Consider the following 22,920-nt stretch of genomic DNA (forward strand, 5'->3'; position numbering starts at 1 on the left):
GTTATTTTGCCTTCATCCTCTGGACATATGCCCATGATGCTGGAAGCAGAGCCCTTATGGCAAAGGAAAGACTAATGAAAGCCTCACGGTTTTGAGCCCTGGCGTTTACGGTTCCATATGCAGGCAGCAGAAGTTTACTTGTTATTTCAATGATGTGTTTTCTCCACTTCATCAAAGCCTGGTCCAATTGAGTAAGAGCTCAAGACTGTCTAGTACCTGAGTTGACCTCAAGGTCACAGTTGTGGTGGCTAACAATCCAGGCACATGTTGGTTGTGACAAATGCCTCTCCTGGGTATTGGGATCCACCGGAATCTCTTCCACTGAATCATGTCCAGGTGGTGCTGATGGCAAAATATCGCTTCTGTTCAATAGTAGGAACGAACTGCACTGTCTTTTGCTCCATACTCATGAATAACAAGTGGAAAGCTTTTGCAGCACTGGCACGTTCTGAAGACAAGCCCCCAATGGGGGGGTGGCCTCACAATCATGGGCTTACCATTGATCCCACCTCCACACAGATAGGACTGATGGCAGAGGCGGAAGAAGAGGTGGACATCTTCCTGAAGACTCAGCTACTTCAGTGGAAGGCTCTACTTCTCACTCACCAGCCACGGGGGAATACAGGACCCTCATCCCAGTGACCCCTGCCAACACGGGGTCCCCTGGAGTTACTGAAGTCAATATCGCTGTAGATCCCAATTCTAACGTTATTCATTTCTTTTCAGGTAACTTGGCCCTTTGTCATCCGGTTTGATTTCTCTAAAGAGAGAAACAGCGCATACTCTCATACTACAGGGGGACGCTTTCTCTGTGGGCTGTGATTAGACCGATTTGTGATTTGGGGATGGCCTTTATCACAGGTCATCATTCTAGTGCCAATAAAGTTAGATTTATTTTAGATAAATAATGCTTTTATTTGCCAGTATAGTCTCCGTTTATTTTTGTGACTTGGTTGTTATGGTAGAATTTCTTTCTTTGTTCCTAATCTTGTGATATCTTGACTTGAGCCATATGAAATCAATACTTTTGTAGGTCAAAGTCGTTAAATATTAGCAATTTCATTTGATTCAGCTCAGATATGCTACCTGTTTCTTACGGCTTTACCCAACATGTGAATAATTTACATATGCTAATATCTTTGCTCTGAAATTTTTTCTTTACTGGTGATGGGTTGGTGAATTTTACTTTCGGTGAAGGGCTTGTGGCTAAACCTACTTATGATTCACACCTCAAACTTTATGATTTAATCTACTAATAATAAATAGACATGATTTCTCTTGTTGCAATGACAAAGGGATGATTAAAAATGCCTTATTCAATTAAGTTGGACACGGACCTAAAAGGAAAGTGAGACTTCTCAAATAACCAGTCTCCCTACTTCTCCCTTTCTTTGTTCCTTCATTTGCATTAAGAAACTTACATTGAAGAAAAAAGAACTAGAAATATTACTCTGACAAGAAATGAGAATTAAAATCTCTCCTCCTCATGAGAGTGATTCAGTGATTCAAGTATTTCCTGCCACTCAACCATTGAATTATATTAAAGATTTGTGATTTTAAATATATATATTTATATCTGTAGCAAGGTCTGCCTCTCCTCCCCCCCAAAAATGAATAAGTCTTATGAGAACCCAGTATATAAAACAGATGACATCTGTGATGCTCTAACTGAAATGGGGACAGAAGACTCAGAATGCCAAGTGCTTGGATTCTTTCCTCTGTGGTGCACACCCAGAGCTTCCAGAAAAGCAGTTTTTAAAAGTACTAACTTTGGTGATATTGGCAAGACAAAGCTCCTCACACCCTTTGATTAATTATTCAGCATGGTTCTGCCCTCAGTTATGAAACATCCCAAGAAACATTGTCCGTTTTCTTCCAAAGAAATGAATCTTAGAGCACTGCTCTTTTCTCTTGGCAGAATAAGGACTGTGGTTCAATCAAATGAATTTAAATTTCAAATGGCAATTTGCAAAGTAATAGTATCGCGGAACGGTTACATAGCCTATTTGTTAGTAAATAAAATGCTTTCTACAAAATTGATACTCACATATGTGGATTCCTTCTGTTCCATGGTCAAACAGATTTTCTGTGGTTCTTCATGGATTAAATGATTAGTAAGTGATTCAACTGTCATCCTTGATTTTCTTCCAAGCCACTCAGATAAAGCTTATTTCTTCCCATACATTTTTCTCTGTTTTGATGCTTAATATTAAGAACTAAAACATTTGCCATTGTGCTGGTGGTGGTGACGATGGTGGTGACAGTGGTGGTGGTGATATTGGGGGTACTGGTGTTGGCATTTTAACAAATGCTATTTTTGAGTATTCTAACTAAGGAACAAAAGAAGCTGTCTCCTCTATACAGTTACATGAGAGGTGACAGGATGCCTACTTCTGCCTTCTCTAATCAAGGAAATGGTGATGATCAGATTACTGTATTTTCCTTACAGGTCTTCATAAGAGGTGACTATAGCCATTTATGAAACCATTGTCCCTTTTTGTTGTTATTATTGTTTGTCTTGTTGTTGTCTTGCTTTTGTTTTGTTTTGTTTTTTAAGATTCCAGCATGTTGGAAAATATCTGGGGAAGAGGTAGAGGAGGAGGGGTTTCCATAGGCTGAATCCCAGATTTGGCCTGTGGACCCTGATTTGAGTAGTTCATAAGGTTGTCTCAATTTAAAGCCTTTTGGTGATAGATATTTGGGACGATGGGATTATATTAACTCTTGGTGTTGAAAATACAAATTTATATTTTGAAAAATGTTATTTTTTAAAACATAGTTCCACATTTTTTACATGTTAGCTCTCTTCATCTTACTCCTTTTTCACTTATCTTCAGGCTCTTTTTCCCTAAATAAGCAGTTGACCTTTCCCTTTGAAATTTTACATAACTCAACACCAAGATCCTTTACTGCACACCAAAACCATTTTCTATTTCCTGCCTCTGAGAAATCTCTTTAAGTGGCTCACCCTCTGAGTCAGAGAGTACACATACTCCCAGTAATCACATTTGTGTAATTCAAAGCATATAGTCTTTATTTCAAAGACACAGTATCAAGTTCCAACCTCAGATCTGTGAAGACATCATAATATTTTTGTTAGAGTGTTATGTTCTTAGATTTCTACCAAAACCACACTTCCTGTGGTCATCCTGGATGGTTTGTGCTGTCCCAGTTTCTTTCATTTTGATTAAAATCCCTAGCCAGTGAATCCAGCAATGAACAGTAATCAGTACCATGGAGCCATTCAAGGCTCCTTGCCATTGGTTTTTTGGTGACCTTTTAAACACTAAACTTGGTGATAAGATGTCTGAAATTACAAAAGTGAGGAAATGCAGGATGTAGCGGAGAACATCCAGTAATGAGCCTGTTCTGATTACTCTTTACAGAAGACCAGGACTCATCGGTTCACCACAGTGGAACGTCCCATACCACTCATGGATCAGAATCAGCTGGTGAGTTTGTGCTACTGTAGTCATTTGCTATTATCATCATTGAGCCTGCTGATGATTAATAAAGCATGAGTCAGTGTCTCGAGAAGAGTGGTTCTCAGACTTTCTTAGCACGCATCACAATCATGGAGAGTGCTTATTAAATCTCACTGCCGGGCCCCATTCTTCAGGTTTCTGATGTGGTAGGTCTATTTCTGGTAAGTTCCCTGGTGCTGATGATGCTGCAGGGACGAGGACCGCACTTTGAGAAGGACTGTGTTGGAGAGAAGTCTTCCATGTGGAAGGATCGGGAAGAATTCAGGCAGGGTCTCAGTTTCGCATTATATGCTCCAGCCTGATTAAGAACATGGGTCTTGGAGTATGAATGGCCTGGACTTGACCCCAGCTCCTGCATATACTAAGGATGTTGCTTAAGGGATTTGAGACTCAGTTTCCTAATAATTAAAAACAAGATAATAATACTTGTCACAGGGCATTGTTTTAAGGACTAAATGATGAAATAGGTATAAAGCATTTAACATAAACCCCAGCACATGGCACTGTAGCTAGCATTTACTGAGAATTTACGGTGTGCTGGTGGTGTTGTACTGAACACTTTCCATGTACTAGGGTGGACCAGATGAAGCTGCCATTTTTGTGCCAATAGTCAAATATCCACGATTCCGTATGGTTCACCTAATATTACTTTATATAATCATCCTACAAACCCTGTGACCTCTGAAAGTATGGTTAGCATCCCTATATTCCAGACGAGGACACTAAGACCCCAAGAGGGCAAGTACCTTGGCTGGGTTGACATGACTGGTGAGTTGAGTGGTGGAGCTGGGTTTCAAGCCCTGGAGTCTCATATTGCCTCTATAAGTATGTTCTAGAGAAAACACTCCATAATGACCATAATTACTGCCAGGCACGTATTATTAAATGGATACATGTTTGCTGTGACTCAGATCACAGTCCTGGAAACATTACTGCAGGCACCAAAGTCTGACATGAGGCAGGTTTACTTGTGACTGGTGATGCTGGGACCACTGAAAGGTTCTTCCGATACCGGTGACCCTGATATCATTAGTCCAGGTGACCCCATGAAAACCAGGGAATCCATCTGGACCATGGTCTTCCCCTCGTGCCCAAGTCAGGGCTGCAGTTGCTTCCGGGCCTAAAGATTCACACACTTAAAGCAAATATGTAGACGGTTATTTACAAGGTGGCTTGGTAATAAGCTTTCATGCAAGAGCACGGGATAGAAGGGTTCATTAGAAATGCTTCTAAAGTAAAGACAAAAGTCCCAAGCTCTTTACGTTCCTTGGATGGGCCATTTAGCCTTTCCCCAACTCAGTTTTCCTTTTTAGTAAAAAAGAGGATCAGGACACCTGCCTCTATTACCTCCCAGAGTTTTTTTTTTTTTTTTTGAAGAATGGGAACTATCAGGAAAATGAAAAATTTTGGGAAATGATAGGGAGTTATTATTACAACCATGCTCTCTGAAATCAAGAGAGAGCTAATCCAATTGTCATCCTTGGAACAGCACTGGGACATCTCCTCGGAGCTGGCTGAAATGCAGAATCCCCAGCTATCCCAGACCTACTGAATCAATGTCTGCATTTTAATTAGGCCTCCCCCAACACTGGGTGTTTTGTATGTGCCCTGAAGTTTGAGAAACTCTGTCCTAGACTGTTTTTCTCACAGTCAAGGCCACTTGAATTATCTCTGTGCACACGTCTCAGGTTGTATCTCATCTCCAAATTACAGTGTCAAGTGTCCGTCTTGGCAGAGCCTGCTTTCCCAGCCAGCCCTGCTCTGGCTGGATTTGCAGACCTCTAGGGCGCAAGGTGAGGCCTGCTCTATCTCGTTCATCTTCTCTGGCTTTCGCTTGAAGTGAGAATCAGGTGGGCGGGAGCGGTCTCTTTTGTTTGACTCCTGTGCAGGTGTGTATTGTTCAGGTGGGAGGTTTCATCTTGTTGTACACACACCCAGATCTTTCCTTGCTGGGAGCGCTTTTTTTGAAAACCAAAATAAAGAGATTATGATCCATTAGTGGCCTCCTTTTCAAATATCAAAGGCTGCTATGAGTCAGAGGAAGACCAGGGAGAGAGACTATACTGCTTAGATGGGCTTTCAAGCCCAAAGATCTCCAGTGTAGATGGCCAACATCCAATGACCTGTGCAGGTTAAGACGTGCCAATGACCTGTGCAGGTTAAGACGTGCCAATGACCAAGAGCCCTGGGGGGTGGGGGCAGCTAGGAAAAGCACCTTGGATTCCTGAGGTTTGCAAAGTTTAAGGCCACTGTCCTAGTGGCGTGAGGTGTATTGAACGGCCAGAGGTCTGGTAAGAATTTGTTTTGTTCCATTTTGAGTTTAACAAATACACCAGATGGCACAAACAGGAGTCATCCTCTCCAGAATAACCACCATCATCAAAATTTCACTGTCCACTGTCTAAAGTTTGACTTTTCGCAGACATCATCCTTTCATCCACCCCTGGCCATCTTCATCCCTTGCTTAACCAGACAGACTGCCCTGATTTGCTTCTCCTTCCCTTGGTAGACTTCAGAATATTGCAGTGGGTTCCCCACGGGTAGGAGGGAGCAAGTTCACTTTTGTGAGATATTTTCAAATTATGTTTTGAAGCAGTGGAGGGAGCATAAAACACAAAAGACAAAGCTTTAACTTCGGTGAGTCTCTTCATAAGAGGGATTAGAAGTTTCTTTTAAAACACAATGCCTCCCTCATTTTGATGATTAGAGTTGTGGGTTCTTTGTCTTGCGACGCTTCCTTCCAGTTTGAGATGCTTTATTTCCTTATTTTGTTTTGTAGTGGTAGAAAATACTCATTCCTCTGAAAACAAGGCATGTTTCAATAACATATTAGCAGGACCTCTAATAGGGTGATTTTTCCCAGACAGAAAGGGCCATTGCCCCCGAAACCCCTATTTTTTAATGTTTATTTTCGTGTCTGTGAAGACACTGGATGCGATTGTTAGATTTGCTTTGGACTTCCTAGAGCATTTGAGTCCTCTAGGGATCTTGTTAAAATGAAGATCCTGACTCAGTAGGTTTGGGTGAGGCCTGGGATTCTGTATTCCCAGCAGGCTCCCCAGTGATGCCAATGCTGCTGGTCTGGGGACCATACTTTGAGTAGCAAGGTCCTAAATCAGAAATAGGATGGAGCAACTACATACAATTCCCATTCTTTTTTTTTTTTCCTCCATAATTCCCATTCTTCTGTACTTTTTTAAACTTCTGTGAAATTGTGATAAAGTGGATTTTTATCCTTATCCCCATTTTCTGAATGAGAAAACTGAGACCTGGAGAGGGTAGCTTGACTCAGCAGACATCGCTAGCAAGAGGCGGAGGTGGACATGAATCTAGGGCTGCCCAGGCTCTGGGAACCCGAGGTCTTATACACGGCACAGCACTGCTGGTGAGAATTCTCGTGTTCTTGATGAACAGTGACATTTCCAGACGCTGGATTTAATCAAACCAATTCTTCTGGGGAGAAATCTTTCATGTAACACTTTGTAAATGTCTGTGGTTTGAATCTATAAATAGCTTCATAGTGATGCAGGAGGTAGAGAGGTTCGCTGTGTGTGCTGCTCTGTAAGGAGCTCGTCGTTAGGCATTGCAAACTTTGGTTGAGAGATATTATTTTTTTCCCCTTAGGACACTCAAGTGGAAGTCAAGAAGGTGGGGCAAACACGACCTCAGGTCCTATGCGGAAACCTCAAATTCCAGGTAAGTTTCAAGCTGTATGGCAATAAATAAATAAATACCAAAAAATGCATTCTTTGCAAGCTAAAAGGTGAATGAGAGCACTTGGTAGGGAAAAAAAAGGCAACTTTCTTTTTTCCGGGTCCCATAAATAGAATGAGCTAATATTCAGACCTGTCCCTGGCCTGTCCCAAAGAAGGGACACATTAGCTACTAAAGCTTCCTTCCCACATTAGTGATCCGTCACCCAGGGTCATAGCTGTCCCATACCCGGGTCCTTCCTATCCCGGCCCAATTTCTGCTTTATGTCTGGGGTTGGAAGACAGCATATAAGTTTCACACTACAGACACTTGGGAGACATGAGCGCCATGTGTGTGGGGGAGTAAAAACATTCTTCCGGTCCCTAAACGACTGTTTCTCGAGGGACAGTCTTTCCTGATCCAGACAGAAGAAAGTGTCCAAATGAGTCATATCATGCGGTAAGAGGGCCGGGACACCTGGGTCTCCTGAGCATCAAGGTTTAAGGCACTCAAGGCACATTCTTTATTTGACTTGGGGTCAAAATGGAGCATTTCTAAGGGGCGGTAGGGTGACAAAGAAGAAAGGGTTTTCCTAGGGTTGTAAATTCTCTTTTTAACTTTCCCCTCTTCAGAAGCCTCTGAGCTGAGCCTCCCTCGGGGAAAGGGAAGAATGTAGGGTGCACCTTGCCCCCTTGCCTCAGCTTGCCTGAGCACAGCTGGGACAGGAGCAAGTTGAGAGAGGGAGTGGGTTCCCTGGGCAGAGGGGTGGTGGAGATGAGATTTGCAGTACTCTTCCCAGCTCTAGTGAGCACGAACAGGAGAGACCAGAGAAAAGAACAGAAACAATGAATACTGTTACGCTGAAAATAAATTTTAAAAAAATTTAAAAAAAAAAAGAAAGAAAAGAACAGAAATGAGGCCACCTGTTGGCGTGCCCACCTCCTGACTCCATCTCTCTCCCCACCCGCACCTAATCAGGTGGAGGCCAGGCAGAGGTGGTCCTCAGCAGGATGTGGGAGGAAAACCAAGACTCCCAAGGGGGAGTGGCCAGCCAATGACTTCCCATCCTTCACGGGTCATGAGCTTCTATCTCATTGCACGGATATACAACCCATGTGGCAAGAGAACGTATTTAAGTTGTCAAGTCATATTTTTATCCCCTTAAAATTTGATTGTAAAACCCATATATAACATCTTAACAGTCCACAAGTGATACGTGGAGACCTTTGAGAAAATACAAACCAAAGGACAAAAATGTAAATCATTTGTTAGCTCCCCTACCGTCTGGAAATGCCATGGTTCCCATTTTCATAGATGTCCTTCCCATCATTTTAAAATGTAATTTATATACAAAAATGTAATTACAGCACGCATGCTGTTTAGTGAACCACCACCACTCCCAACGGGTTGCCTGCGGCTTTCCAATGTCAGTAAATATTCTTCTCCTGTTCTCACTGTGCAGAATAGAGTGGGTATGACCTAATTCCGGTAACTGATCCCTTACTCTTACATTAGGTTGTTTCCAAATTTTATTATTAGAAATAGCATGCAATGAACATCTTTCAAAACGAATTCTGAGGTCCTATCAATTCCCAGAAGCAGGAATCAAAGGCATGGGCATTTTGAAGGATAAGATTTGCCAAATGACCCCACACATACCCCGCTGCCCTGTTGAATGTGCAGAAATTCAGCCTTCCACAGGGGTGTCCTCTTTTCACCCACTAGGGCATGGCCCCCATTTGTGTTTCTTAATAAAACACAAGGTGGATGCTCTTATATAGAAGAGGAAAGTTCCTTTTGAGGGAAACATAAATTTCCTTTAGTCTCCTTAATCTCACTGTGCCAAAGGCATTTAGGTTTCTACAGGTCAGTCTATGCTTTTTTTGGAGACATGCTTCTCCTGGAGGAACTTGAAAATTCTGACTGGTGGTCAGAGTTCAAAATAAGAGCCCTGTTGGGCAGACACCTATAGCAGAGTTGGTCTGGCGTTATCTGCCAGCTGGCAGGGCCCTTTGGCTGGACTCGCCTGTGGTGCTGAGTATAGCTCTTGTTTGGAGCAGATCAATTTATAAAGTGCATTTTTGTTTTTACAAAGTGTATTTCCCAAGCTCATGGTTGTCTATTGGTTCACTCTCACCAGAATGGCTCATCATCTTGGCCTCCCTCCTGGCCTTGGCTTTGATTCTTGCCGTTTGCATCGCTGTCAATAGTCGAAGAAGGTAAGGGGATGCACCTTGGGGCCTTTGCTTTGAAAGGACATCACTTATGGGGCACCTGGGTGGCTCAGTTGGTTGAGCAGCTGCCTTTGGCTCAGGTCATGATCCTGGAGACCCTGGATCAAGTCCCACATCAGGCTCCCTGCTTGGCGGGGAGTCTGCTTCTCCCTCTGACCCCTTCCCTCTCATTCTCTCTCTCTCTCTCTCTCTCAAATATATAAATAAAATCTTAAAAGAAAAAAAGAAAGGACGTCACTTACATGTGGACTCCATGAACTTCCAGAGTGTAGCCCCTGGAACCAGCAGCCTCAACACCCTGGGAACTTGTTAAAAATGCAGAATCTCAGGCCCTAACTAGATCTCTTAAATCAGAATCTGTGTTTTTTGATAAGATCCCAGGGACTCATGTGCATGGTACAGTTTAAGAAGCCCTGCTCTGGCACGTTCTTTAGATAAAAGAGACCCTGTGATTATTTGGACCATCACTTTTAGGTAATGTTTAATCTTTCGAGGTTCTTAAATACTTAAATAGAGACACTATCTAATGAAATTTATAAAATATCTCACCTGGAAGGCATAATATTCATTGACTGATTAAACAGTATTTGGTAAGTGCACTCACAATGCACAAAAACACTGTAAAAAGATCTAGGAATTGGTGATTCCCTTTAGCCTGCTTATGGCCCATGGAACCTTCTAGAGCCCTTACCTAAAATAAGCATTGGGTTTCTGTGGCTTTCTTGCTGTTTGTGGTTTTGTGAGGGTTTTTTTTTGTTTGTTTTTGTTTTTGTTTTTTGTAATGATACTATTTTGTATTTTCTGGAAACTGTAGTTGAAAGGATCCAGGTTATTGCTTGGAAGAGCTCTCTGACAAGAGGTCTATGAAATGATGAAGACTTTTCCTTGGAAAAGTCTGAATAAAGACAATCAAACAGCGTGTGGGCTGTTGTCACATTCTCAGAGGTCCTCCTCTCTCTTCACGCCAACGAAGACCTGTCATGTCGGAAGTTATTTAAATCGTGCCTGTACCTGACCTAGCTGGTTAGTCTCAGACTTAATACCGCCTCAGGGAAATGAAGGAAAACTTCATTCTAGCAACATGAATTTTGACAGGGCCCTCCTAAGTGTGAGTCTCAGTTTCCAGGGCTCTAAACGTGCCCTGTCTTCCTCTGAGCATAGGCAGAGGAACATTGCACCTTTTATAAATGTCCCTGGAGCTTGCTTCTGACGAGATAAAAGAATTGTATTTCCAAGGAGGGCTCCCTTTATTGTATCACCAGATCATCTAGCAGCCCAGAAGGGGCTCTTGATTGAGGAGAGGACCCTGAGAACATGCTAGAATCTTTCTTGTTGGCTTTTGGAAAGCAACAGCTAATTGTGTGGCCACGTGCAGTGCATGTGCAGTATCTCTGAGGTTACTGGTTATCTGAGGAAACTAGATGATGTCACTTGAAGCTGGTACCAGTTAATACAAGTGCTATCTTAAAGTCAAATAGCTGTTGTTATCTGTACCTTTGAGAGAATGAGAAAAAGAAGTAATTTTTTATCATTGATAAATTGATTAAAAAATGATCATTGATAAAAAAGTGATAAAAAAATTACTCATGATAGCCAACTGTAAAAGGAACAAAAACTAGAAAAAGAAATCTGAAAGACCTCTTAGGAGGCTCCTATGACTAAATGGAAAGAGAATTTGTTTGCTGAATTTAAATAACGTGACTTGAGGGAGCCCTTACAAAGCGTCTTTATACTTTCCCTCAGCCTTCTTGTTTTCTCTTAGATTACTTTTGCCCAATTAAAGATGAATTTCCTATTGTTGGAAATGAGTCCTTTTGTTCCAGGGCCTAGACTGCACTCCCTCTGCTCACATACACCATCCATAAGGTTTGCACACGTCGCCATAGAAACGTTGGCCCCAGATGCTGTCCAAGTGGGAGACTCCTCCGAGAAGCATCTCAGCTGTCCCTGAGAGCAGCTGGAGTCTGCCCAGTGGGGCTGGTTAGCTCCCACGGTGCTCCCCAGCCTGTTAGCTGCAGAAAGGGGCCCCACAGCTGCCCTCCGTGCCCCCCGCCCCCGCCCCATCCCAACACCAGCCATCGCCCTAGCAACAGGCAAACAGGGACACGCGGGCCGGCACAGTGAGTATCTCACAGGGAAAGCAGCTGCTTGGATGCCGTAAATCACCATGTCCCGATTTGATAATCAGAAACAGATTTGCCACACAGCGACTGGGTGGTTAACAGCTCCCCGGGCCCCTTCATGTGCACTGCATTTCTAAAGCCGCAAGCCCATTTCTAATCCTCTTAAAAGGCTGGGGCCTTTTTGCTTTGAACATTACATTTTAGAGAGATCCAGAATCCTATTTTCATCAAAGAAAGTTTGGTGGGAAATAAGGACCCAAGGCAGGCTTCCGTTTATCCAGCAAACGTCTTTTGAGCAGCTCCTACAATCTGCGCTGGTGAGGGAGAAAAGATTAAACACGGAAAAGATGCCATCCCAGCCCGGAAGAACCTTGAGGTTTAACAGCAGAATTGACTTGCTGGATCTGAGTCAGCTGATCTTTCCGAGAACATACTCTGTGCTGGGCCCTGGTGTATGAACTCTGGTTAAAAGACGAAAGGGAAAAGCAGTTACTGAAGTTGATGGGCAAGGCTTGCCCACGGGCTTCCATGACAAAGTGACCCGTGAGTCATGCATCGTAAAGATGCGGATGGAGGGGTCCTGTTGTTTCTTTAGCTTTTCCCATCCCCTTCACGCCCCACATCATCTTCCCTTGCTGTTCGTAATCAGAGTCCTTGATTTTCCGCTTTCCAGTGAAAATCCTACTTCATTCCATTTTCTTAAGGGCAGACAATTATCTTAGGAGTCGGTTGGGTTGGTAGGTATCAGGTGAGGCCCAAGAGGGGTTAAATGCCTCTCCCATAAGGATGTGATCTGATTTGTATGAAGATGGGGGAGGGAATGTGAGGACCTTACAAAAGGAGGTTTCACAAAGCTGGAATGATTCAAGGGTGTCACTATATGGCTATGCAGAAAAGGCCTTCACCAGCTGTCAGTCTCAGGGGAATAATCATCTTTTCTGTGCTGCCGCCTCCCAGAGGGTAGTCGTTCCCCCTCTGCTCGGTAAGCCCCTTCTGTAAAGCTCCATGGTTTAGCCGCCTTCCTTCTCTCTTCAGCTACAGTCAAGCTCACTGCCTTGTTCACCCGACCTTGTTCTGTCCTCCAGAACAAAGCTGTCCAATAGAACTTTCAGTGATGATGGAAATGTTCCACATCTGTACTAATGCACAACCACTAACCACCTGTGGATCCTAGGCACTTGAAATGTGGCTAGTTTGACTGAGGAGGTGACTTTTTAACTTTCTTCTGTTCTAATTGGTTTAAATTTGAACAGTGGCCCGTGGCTAGTGGCTGCCATTTTGGGTGGCACAGCTCGGACACAATGCAAAATAAATCTCTAAGTATCTTTAAGGAGTGTTGGGGTGGGGGAAGACAGAAGAGCCGTTGTTAAGTTTCTCCCCCAAACTTTTCAGGATAAATTCCTCCATGTCACAAATGTGTGCCACCTGGTTTCTCACCCCACCCAGGCTGCCCACTCTGGAGACCTGGTGAGACGCCTGTATGGCTCCTTCCACTGCTCAGCTGACTGATGCCTGAGATTTGAGGAGAAAGGAGCTGAAGAAGGGGTACAGTTTGCTAGAGATCTCTGTCTGCCCTTTGGAGTATGAAAGTCTAAGTTGCAGATACTCTGTTTATTGCCATAACTCGTGTAGCCTCAGATGATACCCTTGGCTTCTTGGACTCTGTTTCTGGTTTTATGTAATGAAGAGGTTGGCTGGGCGACCTCTGAAGTCCCCTCAGCTCTTGTGTTCTCTCTGAAAGTTCTGTAACTAAAAAGAATGAAAAAAATTATAACTTGTCTTTTAAAAGGTACTTATTAATGCTTCTGAGCTGGTGAGCTTCGGGGAGGCTGGTGCCCTCACAGGGACAGGGCCACTCCGCACCCTTTCCTCAGCCCTTGCCCTGTGCATCTCTTCCATCAGGCTGTTCCTGGGTTATTACCTTTTCTAATAAGACAGTGATATAGTAAGTAAAAAAAAAAAAAAAGAAAAAGAAAAAAGAAAAGAGAAGGAAGGAAGGAAGGACGGATGGATGGACTTACTAGTGCCTGGAGCAAAAATATTGAACTAGTTATTTATGAGACTCATCCTGTCCTCCTGAAGAAACTCAGAGCACAGACACAGAAATCCAAAAGGAAATGGGGGCAGGACAAACCCAAGCACAGTATTTCGGTGCCCCATGGGTTCAACGTTATCCACTTTTAAAATCAGCTTTGCTTATGGGGCACCTGGGTGGCTCAGTCATTAAGCCTTCGGCTCAGGTCATGATCCCAAGGTCCTAGGATCAAGCCCCGCATGGGGCTCCGTGCTCAGCAGGAAGCCTGCTTCTCCCTCTCCCTTTTCCTTTCCCTTTCCCCCTGCTGTGTTCCCTCTCTCACTATCTATCACTCTGTCAAATAAATAAATAAAATCTTAAAAATAATTAAATAAAATCATCTTTATTAGACAAAATAACAAGAGTCCCTTGCCCCCACTCACGCACCAACATTTTTTTGTGATTATTAATCACTTTCCTACAATGTGCCGTTCAACTTCTAAACTATCCATTAGGTCAGCAAATGGGAATTGCTTTAATAAGACACCTTCCCTCCAAAGAACACCTGAGATACCCATTGGAGAACTTGAAAAAATACAAGCAGACTTCCACCTTCAGCCTTCTGGGCCGTCTTCATAGGAAATATAATGACTGGGTGGGAGCAGCCAGAACACAAGCAAATCCCAACTCATATGACTCTGGGTCTATGAACTACAGCCAGCGTTTCTCAAACATTCACTGTGTTCCAGATTCTGTCCTAAGTGCTTCTCCAAGGCCTTGGCTGCCCCATCCCCCTGAGTAAGAGCAAAACGTAGTAACTGCGATTACACTCATGTGTCAGTGCTGGGCTGTGTTTCAAGGGCTTTCCACAATCCTGTGAGACTGGTACTCTTGCCCGCCTAATTTTATGGATAAGAAACCTGAGAATCCGAGAGGTTGAATCAGTTGCTCCAGGCCACACAGCAAGAAGTTCTCAAAACCCAAGCCTTCCCAGCCCCTACCCCTATCTGTGCGGACTGCACCCATAGTCCCCGCTCCACGGACATGCCCCAAAGTTCAAGCAACCCTCCCTCCACCCCCTCCTCAAGCATCATGCCAGCGGAGACAGGATCTACCTCCCATTGAGGAGGTATAATTTCTCCTTCCCCAAATAAGAGATTAAAGTTTATGGCCTTGGCAATTCTAAAGGGAATGGCCCATAATCATGAATAATAGAGGCTTTGTCTCTACAACTCCAAATATCTAGCAGCAAAGTGAACAATTCCGACTTCACACTGTTTCCAAATCTCCAGATGGCTGGCAGCATGAATAGAGCTGGGCAGAGCCCAGGCTTCTGGTCATAAAGGCATAGATTTGAATATTGACTCTGTCTTACTAGCTGTGTGACCTCAAGCTAGTTATCAAACATCCCCAGACCTCAGTTTCCACTGCTGTGTAACTAGAATAACAGCTGCGTTGCGTGATTATTCTGCAGATTTCATGAAATTATATGTCAAGTGCCTTGCAGTCAGGAGGTGTTCAATAAATGCTAGTCCATTTCCCCCTTCCCCACCTCCTTGTTGCCATGAGGCTCTGCGGCTTTGCTTCTGTTAAGCAATCTGACTTCTAGATGTGCAGCAGTAGGCCTGGGACAGGACAGAGGAAGCATTGCATCAGGCTGAGTGGGGCAAGGCAATGCCACAGCTATGACCCAGAGATACCATCAAGGTCATGCTCTCCCATAGAAGACCTCCTGAGCTCGAATCGTGAGCAATGTTACTGAGAACCCTTGCAGTAACCATGAAGAGCTTTCCTTACATAGTTAATTAAGCCTCCTATGTGCAGTTATATGGAAGTTAACCAATGTTAGCTGATGAAAATCAATGCGGCCTTACATGTCCAGAATAATGTTTCATTTTTCTCAGACCATGCAGTCAGAACCCTGATAAGGCCAACAAAATGTCCACTGGGAGAGGAAGTCAGGGCACTTGGTTGAATACACAAATCAGAATGATTTATAGTCCTCATGTTCACGGTTTATCTAAGTCTGCAGGAACTGCTGAAGTGCCTAAAAAAGGCAAACATTGCCATCGCCTAGGATGAGGAAGGAGAATTAGAACTTAGGAGTCAGACACCAAAAGGCTTGATTCCCAATTCTTTTGTTACTTGCCGAATAAATGGGGGCAACTTACTGAATTTTTGGAGTACAATACTAGCCCCGGCGTCCCCAAGTTGGGACCACAGTTTCTCAAACTCCGTTGTGCATCAGAACCCCCTTGCAGCCTTGTAAAAGCACAGAGATTAAACCCACTCCGAGACTTCTCCTACTCGGTACCTCTGGGGTCAGGCTGAGAATGTGCGTTTCTAACAAGTTTACAGGTGATGCTTTTGCTGCTGGTTCAGGGACTCACTTTGGAGGGTTAACTGTTGGTCGGATGAAAAATGCTGCTGGACCATCCAAACCTGTCGTGATGACCTTGACGGTGGTGGTGACAATGATGATCTGTGTCATCAGAGCGCCTTCTCATGTGCTTTTTTTCTCAATCATTAGGTGTGGGCAGAAGAAGAAGCTGGTGATTAATAATGGCAATGGAGCGGTGGGGGACAGGAAGCCAAGCGGAATCAATGGAGAGGCCAGCAAGTCTCAGGAGATGGTGCACTTGGTGAACAAGGAGCCCTCCGAGACCCCCGATCAGTATATGACAGCCGACGAGACGCGGAACCTGCAGAACGTGGACATGAAGATTGGGGTGTAACACCCAGGCCGTGGTGACCTTGGAGAGAAATAGCACTTGGAGACATCACCTTAAGAAGGAGCTGGGACACTTCACAGATGTGACGTGCTACTGATTGTTTCATTTGGGGATCTTTTTTTAGTATAAAATTTTCTACTCCTTTTTGGTTTTTTGCATTTTGTTTTTTAAAGTCAAGTCCAGTTTATAAAAACAGCATTGCTTTCTGAAATGAGGACCCAATTGATAACCTGCAAGAATTTGACTGTTCCAGTTCCCACCTAGAAGCCTCCACGCCGTAGGGCGTGCTCTGGATGGCTTCTAACAAAAGCCACAAATATGTCATCCTGATCCCGGCCATCCCACCACTCCTCCTCCCAGGCAGTAGCCACCTGCTATAGACATCCCCCAGAGCTAAGAGGGGTTGGTCCCTGGGAGGATATTTGAATCAGTCCACATCCCCGCCCCCCTCCTGCAGCCCGTCCCTGGGCATTTCTTTCCGGTGGGCTAGGGGTCAGAATGTACTGGTTACAAAGCCCCTTCTACAGAACCCCTGGAAATTTTTCATGTGCTTCTGGGAAATACCCAAAAGGTGAAGCTATTTATCTGTAGGAAGCTATTTATCTGTATTTTTGAAATATTAAACCCTGGAGGTCCTTTGATTAGTATGATTTTTTTTTTGTTACTTTGTCAGAGGCATAAAGGGTTCAAGCTGATTCATAATAAACATCTGTATTTCTTCCACCTTAACCCTTGATGCTGTGATCCTTCACTTTTTTTCACCAGCCAAGTCTGGTTCCCAAAAACTCATCAGGAAGATGTGAGAAGGCCCTCCTCGAAAGTCTTCATCTCAGAGCCACTAAGCCCCCATTCAGGCTCTCTCAACCAAATCCCAAAGAGAATCAAGGAAGACAGCACTATTTTATCTCTGAGTCTCCAAAGACTTCATCCCATCCTAGCACCAGAACCGCGAGGGGGAGGAGCCTCAGCTGCTTTTACGTGAGAATGGCCACCAGTTCTCTGCCCTGTAAGGCTCTGAAAAGTCACATTACATCGCATGAGCTACCATTTGTGGCATCTCATTTCATAGACGCTGACCCTGCTAAGTCATGTCCAAAAACATTATGGGAGAACCTTTTGACCTCTTGTAATAAAAAGAGAAGCCAATGGAAATGAAAGAGAGCATAAACCGTAGCCAACTGGTTGCCACAGGTTGGGGAGGAGGGGGGCAGCTGTGTAGATCCTGTTTGAGTGTTTTTATGACTATATTTGTTTATACTTTAACAAGCCAGCTGTCCCTGATGCAGTTGCTACTCAGGGTAAGTTAAATACCTGGGAAGTCCCTCAGAAGGTTACAGGGCTGCCCGCCAGTCTCAGCAGCGTAGGCAGGTTTATGACCAAATGAGAGAATAATGGCTTTATGCCTTGCTTGGCAAGTCCTCGGTCTTTATTCCTTAGTTCAGAAGTCCCATTGGTCCTGGAACTTCCAAAGATGATTTGTAATAGAAGGAATGGAATCTATAAAGTAAGGACTCTTATAAAACGAGACCTTTTCCTTATGCCCCCACAAAAAGTCATCTCTGCCTAAACTGATTTGTTTAACTGGTAACATTGCTAAGACTGAAGAGGAAGAGAGATGGAGGAGGAGGAAAAGAAGAAGAAGGAGGAGGAGGAGGAGGAGGAGAAAATGAGTCCCACATTAGTCAGGGCTGGTCTTATACATGGGGTGATTATGAAGGAACTATTTTTAAAAGAGGGGCCCACTTTCTGCACTCCTTTCCAATTTCTGTTCTCCCCTATCCATCCTCAAGACCACCTCTCAATCATGATCTTTGAAAACTTCCTTCTGTGAACTTCCTCAGCCAGTTCCATATCCAGCTGTCAGGGTTTCTCTTTATTTTCAAGGGATAGAAAAGAAAAGGATATCTAGCCACTCCCCTTCACAGCTGCTATGTCCAAGCACTCTCTGCTTTCCAAGAGCTTTCCTGGTCAGCTGAAGACACCCTCACTCTGACTCTTTAGCCACTCTAGGATTTGGTTCAGGAGGGCTATGCCAGGTTTGATCTGTCCCCAGATTCCTTTCAGGGTCGTGGATAGTCTTACAAGTCTCACAGTTAGGGATGGTTTTCTTTTTCTAGAGATTTCCAATAAACAGGCTGAGATAGGTGATTGTTTTCTATTTTATTTTAGAATTTCATACGATCTTTCCTTTTATTACTGTTGTAGTCCACACTTGTATGTACCTCTGTGTTCACAGACAGGAATGGGAGAGGTCCAGAGCGTCCAGCCCTCGAATGTAATATCCTTCCAATATTGCCCTGAGTTCATGGAATAGGAGGTATTCTCTTCCATTTGAAATAATGATGTAATTCCAGTAAGCTGAGAGTTTAAGATGCAATTTTTCCCACAATTGTAAATCTTTTGTGTCTCCTGAGGGTTGCCTTTAAATTAGCACTGCGTGAAAAAAAAAAATGGGGCAAGAGACTCTTTCATATCCATATTTTGTAGATTCTGGCCTAGCAGAATGGAATTCTCCAGCAGAACCTCTCAAAGTTTTATATTGAGACCATGATGCCAAGAACTGATTCCATAGCCAGTGTTCATTCAATACTAGTACAACTGAGGAGTGGGAGAAAGGAACCTCTGACTTCTCTAGAAATGTTACGTGTACTTAAGAATAAAAATAACATGGCCCGTTTACCTTTATGTAATAGGTATGCCTTTCTATAAATCACTTTTGTTGAGTTTTCAAAGAATAGCTCATTGTTCATGCATGTACAGCGACTGTTGTTACTTTGATTTGTCACAGCACACCCTTCCCCTGATTTTTGTATACTTACTGATGGACCAGTAGTAATGAGGAAAGCATGATATGTATATTGCCCTGTTGAAAGCACTTATTGGAAAAATACCAAAAGGCTACTATTAAAAGGCTAAAGGAAATGGACTTGAGAGTCTCTGATTTAAAGAGAATGGAAGCCTTTGAGGGGCAGAGCTGTGATGATCTGGCTGTCTCGGTAATTTAGAACCACAAGGTTAAAATTTTGTGAAGTGTCTGAAACCTTACTCTCATTTTCTCTTAAAAAAAAATCACATGGACTTCTACCACTTGAGGGTCAGTCTTCCCTCTCTAGTAAATGTGTGGTCTACATAACTCAGACTAAATAAGATATCTTGAAGCATTAGTTCTTTAAAAACCAAGTACTACTGGACTCCCATGCAGAGAGAGAAGAGTAAACCTATTCACCTCCATTCTCTCATGCAAACCTCTGAAAAGACAATAGAGATATCCCAAAAAGGTGTAAACCAGGGGGATCAAAGGGAATGGAAGAAGAGACAATAGGAACAAAAATTTGAAGCTGGAGAGTGACAGTTCATTGGTAACAGCAAATCTGGAGAAGCTGAATCCTAAGCCAGCAGTGGGGAAGTTGAGACAGGTCAATTTCATGTGTGATGCAGAACCCCCATGAAAGGCTCAGAAATTGGCAGCATTAGCATTAGATGTGCTGGAGAAGATGGGGCTAAAAATAGGAGGATGGCTTTGAGGTCTATTTAAGATGCAGTTAGAACCCCAGATCTCCCTCTTCAAGTAGCTAAAAATCTGTTCTTTCTGAATCCCAACCAATGACCAGAAATCCATTCTCTGAAGATGGCAAAATGGAAGGTCTACGAGGGGCAACAAGGCATATCCCATTGACATTAGAAATACCATCCCCAGAAGTGAAAACATACATAAGGAATGTTGAGACTCCCTTGCCTTCTCCCCCCAGCCTGGCTTCCAGAGTGCCAGCAGCCAAGCATGTATCCATCAGGCAGAAGTTCAGTCTTTCTGGGGAGTCTGATAAGACAGAGAAAACTCTGAAGATGCAAACATGAGAGTTCTGCCAAGGAAATGGCACAGCAAAGCAAGCTGTCGTGAAGATCACATCTCAACCCCCACCAGGCACACAGAGCTCTTAGCTTCCTTTGGCTCCCTCTTACACATCAGAAGTAGAGATGATTCACAGAGAGGGAAACTTTTAAAAACATCACAAATAACCACCTTAAGATAAAAGGAGATCCTATATCAATGAAACAAGAACACAGTGCTGATATGAAAAGGAACATTGAGGGAACACCTGCAAAAAAGGAGCTCTTTAAAATTTAAACTCTAGGGGTGCCAGGGTAGTTCAGTCGGTTAAGTGTCTGTCTTCAGGGTCCTGGGATGGAGCCCCTGCATCAGGTCCCCTGCTAAGCAGGGAGTCTGCTTCTTCCTCTATCTCCCTCCCTCCCTGCTCATGCTCTCTCTCTGTCTCTCAAAAATAAATACAATCTTTTAAAAATAAATAAAATAAAATTTAAACTCCAAACTGCAAATTGAAAAATAAACTCAATAGAAGATTTGGATAAATAATATTAAAGAAATATCCCAGAAAAGAGAGAAAAAACAAAGCAAAGGAAACAGAGGAGAAAAGATAAAAGTAGGGAACCATTCTAGGAAATCTACCTTGTGAATAATAGGAGTTGCAGAAGAGCAAATGAAGAGGAAGGATTCATTCAAGAATAAATCAAGAAGGTTTCCCAGAACTGAAGAACACAAATATCTAGACTAAAACAACCAGGTGAATGCTTGGCACAATGGGTGAAAACGGACCCACATTAAAGCACATCATCTTAAAAATTCATCACAATCGAGGCAAAGAGATCATTCGATGCCTCTGGAGAAGGAAGATTGATAATACAGAGGATTAGGAATCAGAATAGAATGAGATTTCTCAAGAGCCACATAGAAGACCATGAAAGAATGCCCTCAAATTTCTGAGAGAAATAGTTCCCACTTGGAACTTGAATTTAGCTAAACCACAAATTAAGAGAAAGGGTAGCATGAAGGCATTTCAAATATGCATTGTCTCCAAACCTATCCACCCATTTTCAGGCAACTCCCACAGGATGTACTCCATCAAAACAAGGGAGGTAACTGAGAAAGAGGAGGGCATGGGACACAGAGAGCAAAGTAAAGGGAATTCCTACAATGATGACAAGGGGAGATCCTGAGATGGCAGCTGCACAGGGACCAATCTGTCCAAACTGAAGTACTGACAATAAATGAATAGACCTCTAATTAAGAAGAAAATTAAATTTTTGTTCTAGCAGTTAGCTATCGATGCATTAAAAACCACTCCAAAAATGCAGTAACTTAAAACAACAAACATTTATTATTTCTCAGGATTCTCCCCATTGCTGCTGCTGACCCAGGAAGAGCTCAGGGGCTGTGATTATACTCACACATGTGGCTGTGGTTAACAACAGGTCAACTAGAATCTCTGATGGCTTCATCTGGCATGGCTGGGAAGATAGGAGGGTGGTCTCCGCCTGTGTGTCCCTCACATGCCCCCAGCTGCCTGATCGAGCCTTGGCAGCAATCCAAGTGACAGTAGATGCCCATAAGGCTTCTTGAGGCCTAGACCAGGAACTGGATCTCCATCATTCCACCATGTACTACTGACCAGACAGAGCACAAGGGCAGCCCAGACTTGAAAGGTGGGAAACAGGTTTCACCTCTGAATGGGAGGAGCTGCAAAGTTACACTGCAAAAAGTGTGGTTACAAGGAGCCAGTGATCAGGGTCATTAGTGTAATTGGTCCTTGAGATATGTTGAAAGTTGCTTTGGTGCTTGGAGGCACCTCTCATGTTTACGCTTAAGTACACGCACTCTCTCGGCCATGTTGACAAGAGCATTAATTTAGAAAACTGTAAACAACTTCATAAATGCCATGTTTATTGGAAAAGGAAGAAGCAGGGTCCTGTGTGAATCTACGTTCATGAGATTATCTAATACAGTAGAAGGAGCATGGGATTCAAAATCAGACAAACCTGGGTTTTAAGACTGACTCTGTCGGCTAACTTCAACCCTGTCCACACATCCTAAATACTTGGAGCCTTCATTTTCTTATCTGTAAAAGAAGGACCGTGAAAATTCCACAGGGCCACTCTGAGGATTAAATGAGGTCATAGTACCTGGCAGGGTCTGGCCTCCATCAGGTCCTCGAAAATACTGATTCCTAAGTGAATATCAGTTCATGTCCCTTATGCACACGGTACGCACTTAACTTCTCTCTTCACCATCCTCTCTGGTTTCCAGAGCTCTAATCAGCTTTTAAGCTCTTAACTTAGGATGCCCGGAACTAGAATATTTTGGGCTCCAAGGCTCATCGATTTTCACAGCAAGGTCTTCTGATTCCAAAGCCAGGCTAAAGAGCAAGGAGTCCAGCAAGCAGAGTAGCAGGCATCCCTTGATGAAATCTTGGCCATTCAAGCTGTGACTGTGGATTAACCAAATTGGTGGCTCCACCCACAGCTTGGATCAAGATTTCCAGAAAGTTGCCTCACCACACCCCTCCCCAGGCCAAGCCCCTTCTTCTCCCAGTGCCACCCCTTGCCCTTGTACGGGTGTCATTGACACACATCTTACTGTGCCACCTAATTAATTGGCTCCTGGGCCTATCTTTTCCACAAGGGAGCAAGTTTGAGGTCAGGATCCAGCTCTGGATCTCCAGTGCACATCAGAAGGCCAAGATCAATAATGGCTCCAACAGCCCTCTACGGAGCGCTTACATACTCCTGGAGTCACACTCCTCTGAGTTGTTCCTATAACCCATGAAGGAGAATTAGCATCCTATT

At 43.6% G+C, this 22,920-nt stretch overlaps 1 protein-coding gene across 17 annotated transcripts in view; it reads left to right on the forward strand.

The window, feature by feature from the left end:
* The window catches only part of CD44 (CD44 molecule (Indian blood group)), an 84,060-nt gene extending 67,050 nt beyond the window's left edge, over positions 1-17,010 (forward strand). For 12 of the 17 annotated variants that reach the window (XM_032840975.1, XM_032840976.1, XM_032840977.1 and 9 more), the window contains 5 exons: positions 520-726; positions 3,387-3,452; positions 7,110-7,181; positions 9,319-9,397; positions 16,080-17,010. In XM_032840975.1, the coding sequence (XP_032696866.1) occupies positions 520-726; positions 3,387-3,452; positions 7,110-7,181; positions 9,319-9,397; positions 16,080-16,284 (629 nt within the window). In that variant the 3' untranslated portion in view covers positions 16,285-17,010. The remainder of the gene's footprint in view (positions 1-519; positions 727-3,386; positions 3,453-7,109; positions 7,182-9,318; positions 9,398-16,079) is intronic. The other 5 variants (XM_032840983.1, XM_032840986.1, XM_032840991.1 and 2 more) reach the window with 2 other exon arrangements.
* Positions 17,011-22,920: the final 5,910 nt, after the last annotated feature.

The sequence above is a fragment of the Lontra canadensis genome, unplaced genomic scaffold (genome assembly GCF_010015895.1).
Source record: "Lontra canadensis isolate GAN:19392208 unplaced genomic scaffold, GSC_riverotter_1.0 scaffold118, whole genome shotgun sequence".
NCBI classification, from domain to species: Eukaryota; Metazoa; Chordata; class Mammalia; order Carnivora; family Mustelidae; genus Lontra; species Lontra canadensis.